Source organism: Pseudophryne corroboree, chromosome 5 (assembly GCF_028390025.1).
Source record: "Pseudophryne corroboree isolate aPseCor3 chromosome 5, aPseCor3.hap2, whole genome shotgun sequence".
Classification (NCBI taxonomy): domain Eukaryota; kingdom Metazoa; phylum Chordata; class Amphibia; order Anura; family Myobatrachidae; genus Pseudophryne; species Pseudophryne corroboree.
In genome coordinates this window covers 238,146,228-238,165,098 of record NC_086448.1, presented here as the reverse complement: position 1 = coordinate 238,165,098, position 18,871 = coordinate 238,146,228, and the positions used below count along the sequence as shown (strand labels likewise).

At 44.2% G+C, this 18,871-nt stretch overlaps 1 protein-coding gene across 1 annotated transcript in view; it reads left to right on the top strand.

Annotated features, from left to right (window-relative positions):
• EFHB (EF-hand domain family member B) overlaps positions 1 to 17,292 on the top strand; it is a 47,383-nt gene extending 30,091 nt beyond the window's left edge. The window contains exons 6-8 of the mRNA XM_063922194.1: positions 6,592 to 6,721; positions 13,429 to 13,512; positions 16,677 to 17,292. Of these exons, the coding sequence (XP_063778264.1) occupies positions 6,592 to 6,721; positions 13,429 to 13,512; positions 16,677 to 16,728 (266 nt within the window). The 3' untranslated portion in view covers positions 16,729 to 17,292. The remainder of the gene's footprint in view (positions 1 to 6,591; positions 6,722 to 13,428; positions 13,513 to 16,676) is intronic.
• The last annotated feature ends 1,579 nt before the right edge of the window (positions 17,293 to 18,871 follow it).

Below are 18,871 nucleotides of genomic sequence, written 5' to 3'. Positions count from 1 at the left end.
GGTTTCAATATCTGTTTTACCATTTTCTTGATTTCCAGAGCCTTTTCCATCGGAAGAAATACTCTCTAAACTTCTATGTCCAGAATCATCCAGAGGAAAGACAACCTTGTCGTCGGTTCCAACTGTGACTCTGGGTAATTTATGATTCACCCGTGTTGTTGTAGTATTGATAGAGAGAGTGATATGTTTTGTAACAACTGCTCCCTGGATCTCGCCTTTATCAGGAGGTCGTCCAGATAAGGCATTATATTGACTCCTTTCTGACGAAGGAGAACCATCATCTCCGCCATCACCTTGGTGAATACCCTCGGCGCCGTGGAGAGACCGAAAGATAACGTCTGGAATTGGTAACGGCAATCCTGAACTGCGAATCTCAGATAAACCTGGTGAGGAGGATAAATGGGAACATGCAGGTAAGCATACTTTATGTCCACCGACACCAAGTAGTCCCCCTCCTCCAGACTGGCAATCACTGCCCGAAGTGATTCCATCTTGAACTTGAACCTTTTTAGGTAACCATTCAGATCCATTAGATTTAGGATCGGTCTGACCGAGCCGTCCGGCTTCGGAACCACAAAGAGGCTTGAATAAAAGACCCCTCCCTTGTTGTGACAACGGTACCAGGACTATGACCTGGTCTTGACATAATTTTTGGATTGCCGCTGTTACTGCTTCTCTTTCTGACGGAGAAACTGGCAAGGTCGATTTGAAAAATCGGCATGGGGGAACATCTGGAAACTCCAGCTTGTACCCCTGGGATACTATTTGCAACACCCAGGGATCCAGGCCAGACAGAATCCAATCCTGGCTGAAGATTCTGAGACATGCCCCCACCCAAGCGGCCTCCCGCAAGGGAGCTCCAGCGTCATGCTTGGGATTTGGCAGAAGTAGGGGTAGACTTCTGCTCTTGGGAACCTGGAGCCGCTGTGGGCTTCTTTCCTCTTCCCCTACTTGCAAAGAAGGGGGAACCTCTCGCCTTTTTGTATTTATTGGGCTGAAAGGACTGCATTTGCGGGTGATAGGTCTTTTTTTTTGCCGGTGCAGGTGCAGAGGGCAAAAATACCGACTTACCTGCGGTAGCCGCCGAGACTAATGCATCCAGGCCATCGCCAAATAAGGCCTCACCTTTATATGGGAGAGCCTCCATGTTTCTTTTGGAATCTGCATCCGCGTTCCACTGGCAAATCCACAATGCCCGCCTAGCCGATACTGCCATGGTAGCGGCCTGTCAACTCAAGAGTCCAATATCCTTCAGCATGTAGGCGGCAGCGTCCTTGATATTCCATAACTTAAGGAGTATCTCATCTTTATCAATCGTGTCAATTTCTGATGACACGCTTTTTGACCATTTTTCAGTAGCTCACCCATGCGCAGGCAATAGTTGGCCTAACCAGTGTACCATTGGTAACATAAATGGATTTCAATGTCGTTTCCATTTTGCGGTCTGCCGGCTCTTTAAGAGAAGCCGTGCCAGGAGCAGAGAGAATTACCTTCCTTGTCAACCTGGAAAGTGCACTGTCTAACACAGGGGGTGACTTCCACTTTTTCATGTCCTCAGCCGGGAAAGGGTAAGCTATGTGAATCCTTTTGGGAATACGAAATCTTTTATAAGAATTCACCCACATCCCTTCAAACAGAGTATTTAGTTTGTGTGAAGGGGGGAACGTGACTTTGGACTTCTTTTCCTTACATAAATACACCTTCTCCTGAGGTACAGGAGTGGTTTCTGTAACCTCCAACACGTCCCTTATAGCCACAATCATATATTGTATATTTTTTGCCAATTTATGATCTATCTCTCTGGATTCACTATCGTCAACACAAGAGTCAGAATCCGTGTCGGTATCAGTGTTTACAACATTTGCAAATGGTCTCTTATGTGACCCAGAGGGGCTGCCCGCATAAGGAAAAACAGCATCCTGAAAAATCACATCTTCCACAGATTTTCTCCAGCATGCAGCCTTAGATTCAGACTTATCTAATCTACGGTTAATCAGATGCATACTGTCACGTATCTCTTTCACCCATGCAGGTTCTTGGTGTGCCGGTAGTGCCACCATATTACAACTCTGTGTCCCTAAAATGGCTTCCTCCGGGGAGGAACTCCCTGCCTCAGACATGCCTCACACGGGTACAGCACACCCACAGACACACTGGGACTTATTTTGGGGACAGACCCACAGTAAAATCTGTTAGAGGGACACAGGATAGGAGCAGCCAGTTCACAATCCCAGCGCCAGTATTTCCTGTGAACACAGTATGTCCACAGTCTAACAGCACTTTTTAAATAGTAATATACACTATCAAATGCACCACAATCGCTTTGTGCCCCCCCTTAATAGCACCCTGTACTTGTCAGAAGTGGAGGAGAGGACCAGCGTGTTATCTGCAGCCTGAGTAGTGTGCTTGCTGCCTGAGGAAGAAGCTCCGCCCCCGCAATGGCGCATCCTTACACTCATACAAACACTGTAATATTTATACTGGCGGGGCAGGGCTGTGCCAGCGGCAACTTATGCCCCCTTTTAGCCAGTTTGAGGTATTGCTGACCAGGGTGCCCCCCCCCCTCGCCCTGCACCCTGTAGTGCCTGTGTGTGTGGGCAGCAATGGCGCGCCGCACCTCAGCCGTCACTTACTTGATAGAAGATCATTCTTCTTATACTCACCTGTCTTCTGACTTCTGGCTCTGTGAGGGGGGTGACAGCGTGCTGTGGGAGTGAGCATCTAGACACGGCTAGCGTTCAGTTCCCTTCAGGAGCTAATGGTGTCCTGTCAGCCAGAAGCAGAGCCATGAAACTCTGAGGAAGTTGGTTCTGCTTCTGCCCCCTCAGTCCCACGAAGCAGGGAGTCTGATGCCAGCAGATCTCCCTGAAAATAAAAAACCTAACATAAGTCTTTTCAGAGAAACTCAGTAGAGCTCCTCAGAGTGCATCCAGTTTACCTGGGCACATTTCTAAAACTGAGGTCTAGAGGAGGGGCATAGAGGGAGGAGCCAGTTCACACCCAATGAAAAGTCTTTAGAGTGCCCATGTCTCCTGTGGATCCCGTCTATACCCCATGGTCTTGATGTCGTCCCCAGCATCCTCTAGGATGTATGATAAAAAATGTATATACTGTATTTATACATTTAATTGCCTTTTATTTTAAATCACACATTTCTTAGTAGTCATACCCAGGATTAGAACCCATGACCTGTTACACTGACAGCAGACACTTTACTGATGGAGCTATTTGCTCCTGTATAGGAAACATGAGAATTCTAACTATATGAAGTTACGTGTAATTGTCAGAGAAGTATCTTCATATAGTTAAAATTCTCATATTTCCTATACAGGAGCAAACAGCTTCATCAGTAAGGTGCCTGCTTCCAGTGTAATAGGTTGTGGTTTCTAATCCTGGGTGTGATACTTGTAAAATGTGTATATTCAGTATAATAAAGAGGGTGTGATTTGTAAGGTGCAGGGACCAGTGAGGATGTCGGCCACTGAAAAGACAGCGACAGCTATCAATTAACTTAATTCAATGGTGTCACAGAATGGGAGGAGAGGTTCCCCCCTTCAGAGTAGGAGCCCGGCGGCAGATGACTCCTTTGCCTCCCAGAGTTCTTCCTCTGGTAAGAGCCTTCCAGCAATAAGTAGCCTAGCAGCTCCACAGCACTAAATTATTACTGGCCAAGTGGGCGGGTGCCCCCCTGTCTTCCTCACCCCAGCCCTCCCTGGGTTAAAATAGAATAAATAACCTAAAGAGGAATCTGTTCAATGGCTGTGAAATTGCCTTAATGACACATAATACGCAAAAAGAGGCTGCATAACAGCTTCTTTCCGAGTGCAGTTCGCTTGCTAAATTGTCAAAATGTTTCAATCTTAGGTCTTGAAATGCAACTTGCTGCACGTTTATGTTATGTGATATGGTTTTGATTGATTTTTTTCGTTGACATCCCTTGGTGTTTGTTAATGACAATAAAGATATATTATTATTATTATTATTATTATTACCATATTGATTTCAGGATGGTTTGTTTTGAGTAGGAAGTGTAATATTTGTCCCTGTGATACAACATGACATGTTTGTAACTGGCATTCATTAATGTACACTCTACAGTATGAAGGACACACGGTAGATTGTATTATTGTAAATTAGTGATATGAGAGGAGAACTATTGGAAAAAGCATGTCTTGCTCCCAATAAGGGGCCTAATTCAGACCTGACCGCAGCAGCAAAATCTTTCTCTAATGGGCAAAACCATGTACACTGCAGGTGGGGCAGATATAACATGTGCAGCGAGAGTTAGATTTGGGTGGATTATGTTGTTTCTGTGCAGGGTAAATACTGGCTGCTATATTTTTACACTGCAATTTAGATTTCAGTTTGAACACACCCCACCCAAATCTAATTCTCCCTGCATATGTTATATCTGCCCCCCTTCTGCAGTGCACATGGTTTTGCCCATTAGAGAAAGATTTTGCTGCTGCGATCAGGTCTGCATTAGGCCCAAAGAGCACCACACCTGTACAGTGGGACATATTGTGGGATTTATTGTGAAATATCTATTATCAAATTGTATCTGTTGAAGAATGTGAGTGGGTATATCCAGATAGTGATAGAATGATTTTTATGTATCTGATTAGCACAATCTCATATATATCTACTCTCCTATCTATCTATCTATCTATCTATCTATCTATCTATCTATCTATCTATCTATCTATCTATCCTCCAACATCCAAACATTTCTTTGTATAATTGTGGCAATCACAAAGGTATACATAAGTTGGTCATACAGTCAGTGGTGCAAGTATGTGGGCATGCTTAGGTACAGCATAGCCATAAGCAATTGGCAGCTGGTACGCAGTACCGCCCATCACATACTTTGCACCCATGATCTGCTATTACCACAATTAGTTATCTGTAGTGCGCTGCCAAGTAAGGCCATGGTGCTCAGCGCTGTGACAGAGCCTCCCACTTTTCCAGGGCTGCTGTGAGCATTACAGTGACATTATGGCATCACATCACGCTCCCTCTCCTGGTGCCTGGTGCGAAGAGGAGTCTGGGCTCACTTCCCATGGCATCCCTTGCTGGCAATAGCTGCTTCCCTTCACTGTCCATCCTACCCCTGTGACAGTGTATGACACAGCTGCACTTGTTCTTCATAGGCTGGGCTGGCTGGGCATGTCTCATTTGGCTGCACTGTGGGGGTAATTCCAAGTTGATCGCAGCAGGAAATTTTTTAGCAGTTGGGCAAAACCATGTGCACTGCAGGGGAGGGGGGGGGGGGGGGGCAGATATAACACGTGCAGAGAGAGTTAGATTTGGGTGGGTTATATTGTTTCTGTGCAGGGTAAATACTGGCTGCTTTATTTTTACACTGCAATTTAGATTGCAGATTGAACTCACCACACCCAAATCTAACTCTCTCTGCAAATGTTATATCTGCCCCCCCCCCCCCCCCTCCCCTGCAGTGCACATGGTTTTACTTATAGACTTAAAACAGAGTCAAAGACTGATAATAATTAAATACTTTTATATTTGGGCCTGGCTAAAGAATACAAAGTTACATTTTCAGATGTGAATGTGATCATGGCAAGCTTTGCACGACTAACAGTTGAAACTATTTGATATATTACTGTTTTGATCTTCTTTACTTTATTAGCTTATTTAAAATAATTATAATAATAAGCTAATAAATGAAAAGAGCAAAGCAATAATGTATAAAGTGGTTTCAATAGTCATGCAAATCAGCAAAGTTTGCCATGGTAAAATTCCTATCTGAAAATGCAGATTTTTTTCTTACAGGCATGCGCCTATAATAAAAAAATTCTACTTGCAACACCGCATACAGTAGGCTTTCTTTATGCAGTCTGAGAAAAATCATACAGTCTATGTCCATCTCTCCTTTCCTTGCTGTTCTCATGCCAGCCATCAACAATGATAATTGGATCCTCACCCAGTGATGCCAGACTCTGTAGTCTGGTGATTCTTTAATTTAAAAATCCCTCATACAGAAATATTAATTTACATTTAGCTCCTAATATTTCCATTAAGACAAATATAAACAGAAATGAAAGATAATAAGCTAATGGGGCCAACACACTGATAGATTTGTGCAAGATTTGAAAGATGAACGATTGCTTATGAACGATTTTTTGCATTCACACTGAACGATGTCAATGGACAATTTGACAGGACATACATCGATATCGTCCAAATTGGCTTGCATGTTTAAATGATGATCGATCAACTATTTATGATTACAGGGGCGTGCATCATTCATCGTTGTTGCATACAGACTGAAAGATATGGCCGATTTATTGTTCATTTTTTAACGATATCTTTCATATCTTTCAAAGATATCACCAAGTGTGTAGAGCCCTTAAGTGTATTGTCATTAGACTTATTCACTTTACTATAGCATTTGGGTCACTTAAAGTAAGGGTTAAATGTGTAAATTATACATGCATCAGATGATTCAAAGAGGTAAGGATAACTCTAATGTGCACCACCCAAAATGAAATGGATAATTTCTATTTATTTGTTTGAGTTTAGCTGCTTTTTTAGACTATTAATTTGCTAACTGATCAATTGCTTAAATCTTAGGTGAAATAAAAGACAGAAACTATGACTGGTCAAATTCACAAAAGGACAGAAGGTTTGGAATGTCAACTCCTCACTTCAATGATGGCAGAAATGTAGAACGAACCTTAAGATGTCTTCATGAAACTAAAATGTAGGTTTTTACTGTATCGTTGAATTAATTAAATTGAAGTCACTGAAGTGGGTTTTATATTATTGATTTAGAAATATTAATTGTAACAGATTTGACTAAGAAAATACCAAACTGCAGTATAACCATGGCACAGTGCAACACATTCTTTGTAGGGTACATGTTCTAGATTTCTCCAAAAACTCATAGGTTTACAGAACAATATAGTAATTGTTGTGTATTGGTTGACAGCCACTTGCAACCTGTAACCAGCACTGGGTCTGCACAAGCCAGATTCCTGATTAAGGCTTGTGGGGGCTCCACAGAAACTAGTTTGTGGGGGGCCCTATCAATAAAAATGTATTATGCCACACAGTGCTCCCAGTATGTCGCACAATGTCCCCCAGTATGCCACACAGTGCCCACAGAATGCCACACTATGCCCCCTTATTAGTATTATGCTACACAATGCCCCCAGATTATGCCACCCAAAGCCTCCAGTAGTATTAGTTTTATGCCACTAAATACCCCTCAGTATGCCATACAATGCTCCAGTGTTAATATTATGCCCCACAGTGCCCCCCACTATGCCACACAATGTCCCCAATATTGATATTATGCTTACATTGCCCTCAGTATTAATATTATGCCCCACAGTGCTTTTCTACTATGCCAAAAATGCCCCCAGTATTAACATTATGCCCCAGATTGCCCTTCACTGTGCCACACAATGCCCACCATTATTAATATTATGCCCACAGTAACTCCAATATTAATAATATGCCATACTGTGCTTACTCAATATGCCACAAAATGTCCCCAGTATTAGTATTATGCCTCACAGTGTGTCCCCAGTATTAATATTATCCCCCACAGTTTCATTTAGGCAGCTTTAGGCAACTGCCTAAAATGCCAGGACCTGGAGATGGTGCCACTGAGTGTCCTCCCCTACGCCTACCTCCTCCTCAGTAGCAAGACTGTGCTACAGTGTAGGAACAAAGGTCTCATAGCAGAATGAACTTTGGTTGATCCTGACACACTCTGCCTGGTACACATACCAGAAACTACTGTATTTCATCAGGTTTCTGTCTGACCACCTGGCTCTGTCGGCAGTAGAATGTTGGAAATGCTGTGCATTCTACCAGTACACAGTATCTCAAAAGCAAATGGAACCCAATTGTTAGGTTCCTGGTGCTCAGAACAAGGGAGATGTTGCGTAGTGAGTCCAGAGCACCACCCAAACGTGATGCTGAAATAAGGTGTGGTGTGGAAATAGCCCCTAGCACCCTACCTCCATTGTTTCACCCATGTGGTCAGTTCACGCCTGAGTGACTATGGTTTCTTGGGCCCACGGCAGCCGCGTTTGAAGGTCAGATTAGGTTTGCCCAACTCAGATGCCCCCAGGTCTTAGAGTGAGACAAGGCGTGAACCGAGACAGGATAATAACAAGGGGACCTCTAACTAAAGCAAACAGAAGGCTAGGGGCTACTAACAACCCTAAAACTAAATATATGTGCGCACGCCGCCAAAGGAAAAGAACAACAAAGGAAATGCTGTCCAACGCCGACACAATACTGTTGTGTACCTGCGGTGACAGCATAAGCAGAACCCTCTGCAAAACACCAGTAACAAAATATAACCAAAGAATACTGCGGTCTAGGCCGACGGACGCGGCAAAGCCGCTACTCACGGAACCGGAACAAATACTGGCAAACGGACAGGAACCCCCAATGCAGCCGACACAGACTCTCAGAACCGGAGGACAGGCAGAATCCCAAACGACAGACCGGTGGACTCCAAGAAGCCAGACACTCGACCAGGCACAGACAAAGCCACAGGACTTCTGGACAGGAACGCTTCACGGCAGGACACGGGATCAGACACTGGAACCGACACTGGAACCGACACTGGAAGCAGCTAGACAGACACTGCTAGACAGGAGCTCAGGAACTGGCAGGGACTAGCTCAGAACTCAAGAACTCTGGAACTATCACCAGCGTCTGTGTATTGCACTGAGCCAGAATATAACAGAGAGTCCTAATTAATTATGTCGTGCAGCTGCCCTGCTGCACAACTGAGAGGTGCAATTAACAGACAGGTGAGGCTGAACACATGGGAACAAGCTGCAATTACACAGACTCACCACCGGCAGCAAACAAGAGTCTTCTTAAACCAGAGCAACGGGAAATCCTGGCCTGCAAGACAACTATAAACATAAAATAGGAATGAACCACTACCTGTGGTTAATAACAGTACCCTCTCCTTAAGGGTGGGCTCTGAACACCCCATGACACCCACGGGGAACAGAAACAGAAGTATAACATAAAATACATAACCAAAATGAAAAACAGGAATGAGACACAGCCGTGGCTCATAACAGTACCCCCCCCTTGAGGAGGGGTCAACGGACCCCAAAATTCAGACTTTCCAAAACAAGGGATACAAAAAAAAACCTGACACACTGGTCTAACAGGCAAGAAAACAGAAACAAGCTGTGGCAACAGCTTGTAACAGTGCCCCCCCCCCCCCCTTGACGGTGCCCACTGGACACAAGACAAGGAAAAAAAAAATATTTTATTTTTTATATATCAAGGCAAGAGTCAATAATTATTTCTTTTTCTTCTTCTTATTTTTACAAAGTTCTTGAGGTCTGACCAAGGTAATTTCCCAACATTGTCTGAACTGATGGTACCTCCCAGCAAGGCTGGGTTCAAATCAGAGATTGGTTTCTTAACCTTGGGAGCTGAACTTTCAGGCAAAGTACTACTATTAGAAGAAGACAGAAAAGCACATCCTGCAGTCAAAACAACGGGCTGAGACTCTTGTGCCGAGTTTACAGTATACGGTGAACTCTCAGCAGATAAGACGGGTGACCTAGAGGAACCTGAACCAATTTCTTTGGAACCATATCTTTTAATAACTGCATCACTGAATGCTGGGGGATCCTGAAGAATGGGATCTTCAGTTTTCATTAAATTGGATGCCCACTCAAAAGGCTCCCCTCTAAAGGAATATATCAGATAGAGCACAAGGTTCTCTGAAGTGATGCCCAGAAATGGTCTAGACAACATAATTATGTAATAGTGTTTGTAAAGCGCCAGAAATTGGACTAAGTCCCCATCAAAGATTATAGATGTTGAGATATCAACAAAGTCAGGATCTGCTTCCTTCCCATCTGACTGACTAGAGTGCTTTGCTAGGACCTGGTCACTACTGACCTTACTCGAGGCTGAGACTTTCTGAACACCACCTGGGGCAGTGACTTTCTGATCCCCACCTGGGGCAGTGACCCTCGGAACCCCACCTGGGGCAGTGACCCTCGGAACCCCACCTGGGGCAGTGACTTTCTGAACCCCACCCGGGGCAGTGGCCCTCGGAACCCCACCTGGGGTAATGACTTTCTGAACCCCACCCGGGGCAGTGGCCCTCAGAACCCCCTCTGGGGCAGTGGCCTTCGGGAACCCCGCTGGGGGCAGCACCTCGGATTCTTTTCTCTAGGACCAGGCTGTCAGCCTCCCTCTCTGGGACCGGGCCGTCAGCCTCCCTCTCTGGGACCGGGCCGTCGGCCTCCCTTTCCTGGGGAAGCGACTTCTAGACCCTTCTCTGGGGCTGTGTCTCTCGAGACCCCACTTGGGGATATTACTTCAAAGATCCCTTCTGGGGTTTTGCTTCTCGAGTTCCCTTCTAGAACTATGGTTTTAGACACCTTCTCTGGAGTTGCGCTTTTCAAGTCTCTACCTGGGGTAACAGCTTCTGAGACCCCTTCTGGTATTGACACCTGAGCTATAATATTCGATGTCCCTCTATGACCCAGGGCATCGGGTACCTCTCCAGGACTCTGGGCATCGGGTACCGCTCCAGGGCTCTGGGCATCGGGTACCGCTCCAGGACTCTGGGCATCGGGCACCGCTCCAGGACTCTGGGCATCGGGTACCGCTCCAGGACTCTGGGCATCGGGTACCGCTCCAGGGCTCTGGGCATCGGGTACCGCTCCAGGACTCTGGGCATCGGGCACCGCTCCAGGACTCTGGGCATCGGGTACCGCTCCAGGACTCTGGGCATCGGGTACCGCTCCAGGACTCTGGGCATCGGGTACCGCTCCAGGACTCTGGGCATCGGGCACCGCTCCAGGACTCTTGGCATCGGCACCGCTCCAGGACCCTGGGCATCGGGCAACGCTCCAGGACCCTGGGCATCGGGCACCGCTCCAGGACCCTGGGCATCGGGCACCGCTCCAGGACCCTGGGCATCGGGCACCGCTCCAGGACCCTGGGCATCGGGCACCGCTCCAGGACCCCGGGCATCGGGCACCGCTCCAGGGGTTTGCAACTCTACTTCAACAGGAAAATCAAGAGAGGAGAGAAACATTCTCCTTTGGTTCCTGAATCTATAATGGGGCTCCCTAGCCCAAGGACCCCAATTATAGGACAGAGTGCTTTTTAGTTTGGGTTGTGTGACAAGTACCTCTGCCACAGTTGAGACAGGAGTAGGTCTTGTATCCTGACTCAACTTGGCCAGAGGGCAGGACTTGTCGCCACACTTTGGCTTGAGCAAGTATAGTGGCCTAAACCCCCACAATATAGGCATAAATTTAAGTTTCTGCGACGCAGACGCTCCTCTTCTGAGAGCCTGGGCCGCAGAAAACGTTTAAACTTTTTCTCTCCAACTGAACCTGAGGATTCTCTTGTCACCATATTGTGAGCAAGAGTCTCTTTAGAGGTAGATGAACTCTCAACGACTTCTGGCAAGATAAGCAAAATTTTAGACAGAAGGTTTTGCAGTTGCTTTAAGGATTGCTGCAAAACTTCCAGTCGCTCAGGTTTCAAAGCACTGAAAGCAGAGTTCAGGGCTGAGAGAGACGCTTGCAGGGCTTGCATAGTAGGCATAGGAGGATTTCAAACTAGACAAGACAAGACTAGACACGATTCTAAGACAAGATTCTTAGACAAGATTCTAGACAAGACAAGACTGGACTGGATTTTTAAACTAGACAAGACAAGACTGGATTTTTAAACACCGGACTGGATTTTGCACACTGAGTTCTAGACAGGACTGGATTCTGCACACCGGACTGGATTCTGCACACTGAATTCTAGACAGGACTGGATTCTAAACACCGTTCTGGATTCTGCACACTGAATTCTAGACAGGACTGGATTCTAAACACTGAATTCTAGACAAGACACTGGACCAAAAAAGAAAAAACTACTATTTAGCTTTGTTTCTTTTTTGTTGTATGGCTGGTGATAATGTTAGGTTCCTGGTGCTCAGAACAAGGGAGATGTTGCGTAGTGAGTCCAGAGCACCAGAACGTGACGCTGAAATAAGGTGTGGTGTGGAAATAGCCTCTAGCACCCTACCTCCATTGTTTCACCCGTGTGGTCAGTTCACGCCTGAGTGACTATGGTTTCTTGGGCCCACGGCAGCCGCGTTTGAAGGGCGGATTAGGTCTGCCCAACTCCGATGCCCCCAGGTCTTAGAGTGAGACAAGGCGTGAACCGAGACAGGATAATAACAAGGGGACCTCTAACTAAAGCAAACAGAAGGCTAGGGGCTACTAACAACCCTAAAACTAAATATATATGCGGCATGCCGCCAAAGGAAAAGAACAACAAAGGAAATGCTGTCCACACGCCGACACAATACTGTTGTGTACCTGCGGTGACAGCATAAGCAGAACCCTCTGCAAAACACCAGTAACAAAATATAACCAAAGAATACTGCGGTTTAGGCCGACGGACGCGGCAAAGCCGCTACTCACGGAACCGGAACAAATACTGGCAAACGGACAGGAACCCCCAATGCAGCCGACACAAACTCTCAGAACCGGAGGACAGGCAGAATCCCAAACGACAGACCGGTGGACTCCAAGAAGCCAGACACTCGACCAGGCACAGACAAAGCCACAGGACTTCTGGACAGGAACGCTTCACGGCAGGACACGGGATCAGACACTGGAACCGACACTGGAACCGACACTGGAAGCAGCTAGACAGACACTGCTAGACAGGAGCTCAGGAACTGGCAGGGACTAGCTCAGAACTCAAGAACTCTGGAACTATCACCAGCGTCTGTGTATTGCACTGAGCCAGAATATAACAGAGAGTCCTAATTAATTATGTCGTGCAGCTGCCCTGCTGCACAACTGAGAGGTGCAATTAACAGGCAGGTGAGGCTGAACACATGGGAACAAGCTGCAATTACACAGACTCACCACCGGCAGCAAACAAGAGTCTTCTTAAACCAGAGCAACAGGAAATCCTGGCCTGCAAGACAACTATAAACATAAAATAGGAATGAACCACTACCTGTGGTTCATAACACCAATTGCATTCCAGAATAGGGAGAAGAGCAACAGAAAAGTTTAGCAACATCTGCCAAAAACCACCCACATCACATTTTTTCCCTCAGATAAGTATATAAATGCATATTTTGAGGTTCATTTTTATTCTTCTGTTCTTGTTAAAACTGTTGGTCTATGTGATTCCACACACATGGCAAGGTCAGGCAAACAGGATAATAAGGAAATACTGTAGCTAATCAAAATGTGATAGCTGAGCCTTTATCATTGTATCGCAGTAAATTTGTGAACATTACAAGGCCCGGGACAGTAAAACTCAGATTTTAATATTTCATTTAGCGAGTGAGCTACAGAAGTGCCTAATGAAACTGTAGTGACTACTAAAATCAAAAATGAAAATAATATTGTATTAAAAAAAACTATTTTGCAGGAAAGAAGGCAGTAACATAGTTTCAAAAAGGTTCGATGACTTCCATGAACGAACGCATTATCAACTTGGGAAAGTTTTGCACCCGTAAGTATCATCAAAATTCAGAATCATGCTACAAAGGAGACTAACAGTATATTACCATAAGTTGCCTTCAAAGAAGCCTATAATTCTAAGTATGTAAAAGTATTTATTTAAAGGGAAAAAGTATTATATATATATATATACTATATATGTGTTTGTGTGTATAAAAACTGCATAAGCTTACAAGGAGGAAAGACAAAAAAAGCCTTTGAGCTGAATTCTACTTGCCAGACTTAATGCTCATGTAAACTAAAGTATATACTCTAAGGAATTAAGGAAACTACAGCCTGATTCTCACCTGACATGTTTTAGCTTTCATAGGTACTTAGGGTTGAGGTTTATTCCGTGCTTGTAAGTTAAGCTGCTCAGTCCACAGAGATAAATGATTAGAAATTAATTACTATATGTTTTCTACGTGTGGTGTACGTGACACCTGTGGAAAAAGGGGTGTAGTACGGCTGACCGGCGGTCTCCTGACCGCCGGTCAGCTTACCGACGCCGGGATCCCGGCAGCATACCGACGCCGGGATCCCGGCGGGGAGGGGCGAGTGCAGCAAGCCCCTTGCGGGCTCGCTGCGCTCACCACGCTGCGGGCTCGGGGGGCTGCGGTCGCCACGGGTTCTATTCCCACTCTATGGGTGTCGTGGACACCCACGAGTGGAAATAGTCCCTGTTGGTCGGCATGCCGACCATCGGGACAGTGACCCGTCGGGCTGGTGGAGGAGGTCATGTGACTGTCCGTCAGCTGACCGGTGGTCACATGAATACCACCCTGGAAAAAGATTGGTTATTAAGTTATAAAACATATGTTTACATCCCACTTTTGGGTAAGTGGTGGAGTTTTGATCCCCAGTTGTTTTTAATCCAGTAGTTCTTATTTGTACTTGTGCTGTTACCTATCTTTTCCTACCTTCCGGAATTGTGGGAAGAATAGGTCCTCTCTTATGGCCATACAGCAGGTCCGGGCAAGTTCTTCCAACGGGTTGATTCTTCCGTTCACCTTCAGTGTGGCTGTATTGTTTTCCACTGCTCCGACTGAGTACGTCTTATCCCGGTCGGCCACTTCCAATGACGCAACTCAGCCGTGGCTTTGGATGGTATCGTGGCTCCCGGACAGTGGTAGCGGTTGCTGATTATGGTCTCCACGTTCTGTTTGTCCAACGCGTTTCGTGCACTAGCAGTGCACTTTTTTGAGGATTCTTGAAAAAAGAAGGATGTTTTATAACTTCTTAACCAATCTTTTTCCACAGGTGCCACGTATACCACACATAGAAAACATATAGCGCTCAATTAATTTCTAAGCTTTCATAGGTAATTTTTGACTCTACTATGACATAATTTTGAGTAATAAAATCAGTATGTTAGCTACTACAATTTACTGTAGTAATATCTAATACTTATAATAAGACTTCTTCCTGAAAACACCTTTTCCTGAAATCAGAAACACATTGTTGCTGCCTTTTCAAAAATTGTTGACTGCTGACCATCTTAGCATCCCATTTTTGATGCGCTGCTTATTCCTATGTTTAAAGATGTTGCTAAGGAAGATCAGTTATCTGTATCTTTGAAATGTCAGCACATACGGGAAGTACTCACTGATCCTTTCATGTACGTCAGACCTCTGTCAGTAGACAATGAATTGCTCCTTTGTTGCTTCCCGCTTCCTTGCAGCAAGTGCACGTTGTTTGTGTAGCTCTACCTAATCAATGGGATCTTGTAATGATAGTCTCAACAGAACATGTTCAGTACATTATGTACATTATGAATCAAGGTGAGATTGATGTAAAGAAGTTGCAAAACTTTGCCTAGCTTCAGTGGCTTTCCAAAGTAAAGACAGCTATTCAGGGTACAGGATTAGTGCTTTACCCACTGATCTAGTGAAGTTCAGTATTCTGAGGGTTTATTTATAGATATTATGACATGTTATGTTCTTCTTTGGAACAATAGAAAACTGGCTTATTTGTGCTATAAAGTCTGCCATTGTATCAGAAAGTATACATATCTGTGATTGTTGCAAATATATCTACTAAGGCTCAGAGTGGCTCTCATTGTGCTAAAGATTAGGTTGAACACTCATTTACTGTATAAATGCTTGCACGGGCCCCTCTGTCCATGGGGAGCCCACACTGCACACCCTGCACTTATAATTTTGCAATGCATACTTCTCTATAGTCCCACCCTTGGTGGCATTGCAGAACAACAAAAATCACCAGGATAATGGCACAGCGGCTGCTGGTTTGTGTACTGCACAATAGCACCGTGTTTGCAGAGACCAGCGCAATAGGCTCAAAGACATAAAGCCAGAGTCTACTACACTGCAAGAGGAGAGAATGCCTACACGGAGCCTGCACATGGGCTCTCTCCTCATCTTTAACCGCTTCTGAGAAGACTGTAACATTTTGATAACATACAGATGTGTACTCACACATACAGCCTTAATACTTTGTGCGTCACAAGATGTATATCATCGTTTCACGTATTTTTTCCCAATGTGATGAGACAGGACCAATTCATGAGATTGCACTGATTCATTTGATATGTGACACTTGTATATATGTGCACGGCAGTCTGAATCTGCATACAAAGAATAACAGAACTTGGCATGAAAAAGTAGCAGCCGCTTCATCGTAGTACAGTACTTTGCATACAGATGCAGACTTAGTCGCATATCAAATGAATTAATGCAGTCACGTGAAGCAGTTCTGTCACATTGTGCTGTAACTAAGACACAACGTTGATTGAAAAAGATGCATGGGACCTGGAACACTGAGAAAGGATGTCTGGCGCAACTGCAGCAACAGTTTATGCTGAAACATCTGTAGAAGGTGTTTTGCCTTTGACATTGAAAGAAAACAAATTCATCTCAAGAAATTGTAGATCCGAGTTTGACACTTGTATTTTCAATTATGGCTTCTTTTTAAACCAGTATCAATTAGCCAGACTCTAGTGATATCACACAACAATTTAAAACGAAGTGGTTCAAATCATATGAAAACAGCAATTCATTTGTATGCGATTTATGACATTCTAGATTCAAAGGTATAGATGATCACTTTTTTTTCTGAATATTAATGCAATATTTTCCATTCAACTTTTGCAAACATTGTTATAATGCTGTTTCCTTTAAGTTGTTTAAACATTAATTTTATGATTTATATCTCTCATAGGATTGCAGATATTCTGAAAGCTCCACCATCTGATCATATCTTTGGAAAGTAATACTAGCCTGACTAATGTATTAAAACATGATAATGATGTCATTTTAATGTGCTTTATATTTCTATGGGGCTGCTAGAATGCCAAATATAGACTTCTGGAGCTTGGCCTCAGTAGCCATCTTCTAATGCCATCTTCAGATTACATTAGCCCAGAGGTTCCCAAACATTTTTGCTGTGCCCTAGAGTGTCAGAATTTATTTTCACGCCACTCCTAGACCAAAAGGGTCTTATTGAGAAATTCAGAAAAATATATTAAATTAAGTAAATTGTATTTATATGTCATTATTAGATTCAGTTATGTGGTGAGGGAAAGGATTCACTTCTGTTTGTCCACATATTTTATGATTGGAAGTCACAAGCACTGGTTTTGCCTATTACATTGACCTTAAATAATTTGAGTTGGACCTGGACCACCAACCTGAGGTAGCTCTGCAAGTGCCCCATCGCCCCAAGTTTTGGAACCACTGTGTTAACGATTATAGCCTATGAGTTTTATTCTGTAATATAGTGCTTGATAATCAGGCGCTCTGATATAAGGCACAAAATAAAGCTGTTGGTCACCCAATTTATATAATAGAATTGATATACTGATATCTATATACTTATAGCTGCTCCCACATGAGTATTCTGCGATACTCAAATAGATACAAAGTAATTGTGAAGCATGCAATATCACAAGAGAGCGCTAGATACCGATCATTACTATGTAAACATTTTATTCAATCACATAAAATAAAAGCATAAAAAATGCAATGCATATTTTCATACAAGAATTATTCTCACTGCTGATATTATTTACACGCTGCCATATACTGTATCCCAATTGTATATTGCACAGATGTCCACATCCAAAAGACCAGTGTGGCTGGTTCGCTCCAAAGCAAATTATAAAGTCCCAATTTGTTTTAGGGAATGTGAATGGTGTTCACTAGATGGTGAATGTTCAGCTGTATAAACGATGAGCGCTATGCTACTACCTCCCCCGACCGCCAAACAATTTTGTGCTCACCACTTATTCCTTAGAGTCTCATGTGAGGCTGGCTGTCAGCATGCGGAATCCATTGTGGTTGGTGGGAGCGGCGGTGTTCTATTCAGTTCACCGGGGAGGGAGGGCGCCGTTCGTAGCTGTAGAATTCAGGCAGTTTGCCGTGTGCTGGAGTCTGGACTGTGGTGCTGTGCTTGTGTAGATCTCAGGGAAAAACAGCAGCGTGAGATGTCCTTAACATGTTTCTCCGTGAAAATCAAACCACGGTTTCATCAGAAAATGCATTGCATTTTTTATGCTTTTATTTTATGTGATTGAATAAAATGTTTATATAGTAATGATCGGTATCTAGCGCTCTCTTGTGATATTGCATGCTTCACAATTACTTTTTATTCTGTAACACATTCCAGTAGAGGGATCCATAGAATTACTATGGCAACAACACTTCATCAGTAGGGTTGTATCTCAGCTCACATTCTCTATAAGTAGGTGAGCAGTCCAACGTTTGGTGAATCCTGTTTCACAATGATAGGAAGAGGTGACATTGAAGGATCAAAAATGGTTTTGTAGGATCCCTCTCTGGCAGTGGCCACTTGCAATTGTGTGGTCTGATGACTGTGCATGCACATTAGTGCAGCCGGGTCCCACACTTGGAAGTAAAGTGACTGCATTTGCTTTCACTGTAAAATTTGCACTAGATTTTGCAAAAGTTCATTACTGACTGGTTGCTGTGCACATTTTGGCAATATTAGTAAATGAGCCATAGGTGGAAATGTTTAGCAAACATTTATTTTGTTTGTGATTTTTGAAACTGTCACACAGTGTAGGCAGTTGTATCCTCCATCAATTTGGAGGGTGTAAACTGAACCTGTTGGCAATGTGCAACAGTTTTTACACCCCAAAACGTCATGTGATTTAGGGGATTTCACCATTAGTAATGAAACAAAATAACAACTCCCTCACCTCCATTGATGGGCTGTTTTACTTACCATAGTCCCAGACCTTGAGGATGAGGCCCAAACAAACATTCCTAGAACCTATCCCAATACCTAGCAGCATTGTGCCCCTCCTATTACCCCTCACCGGTGGGAACCATGGAAATAAAATAAATAATAGTGCTCCCATGTCCTTATTAATAAATAATAGTGCCCCAGTATGT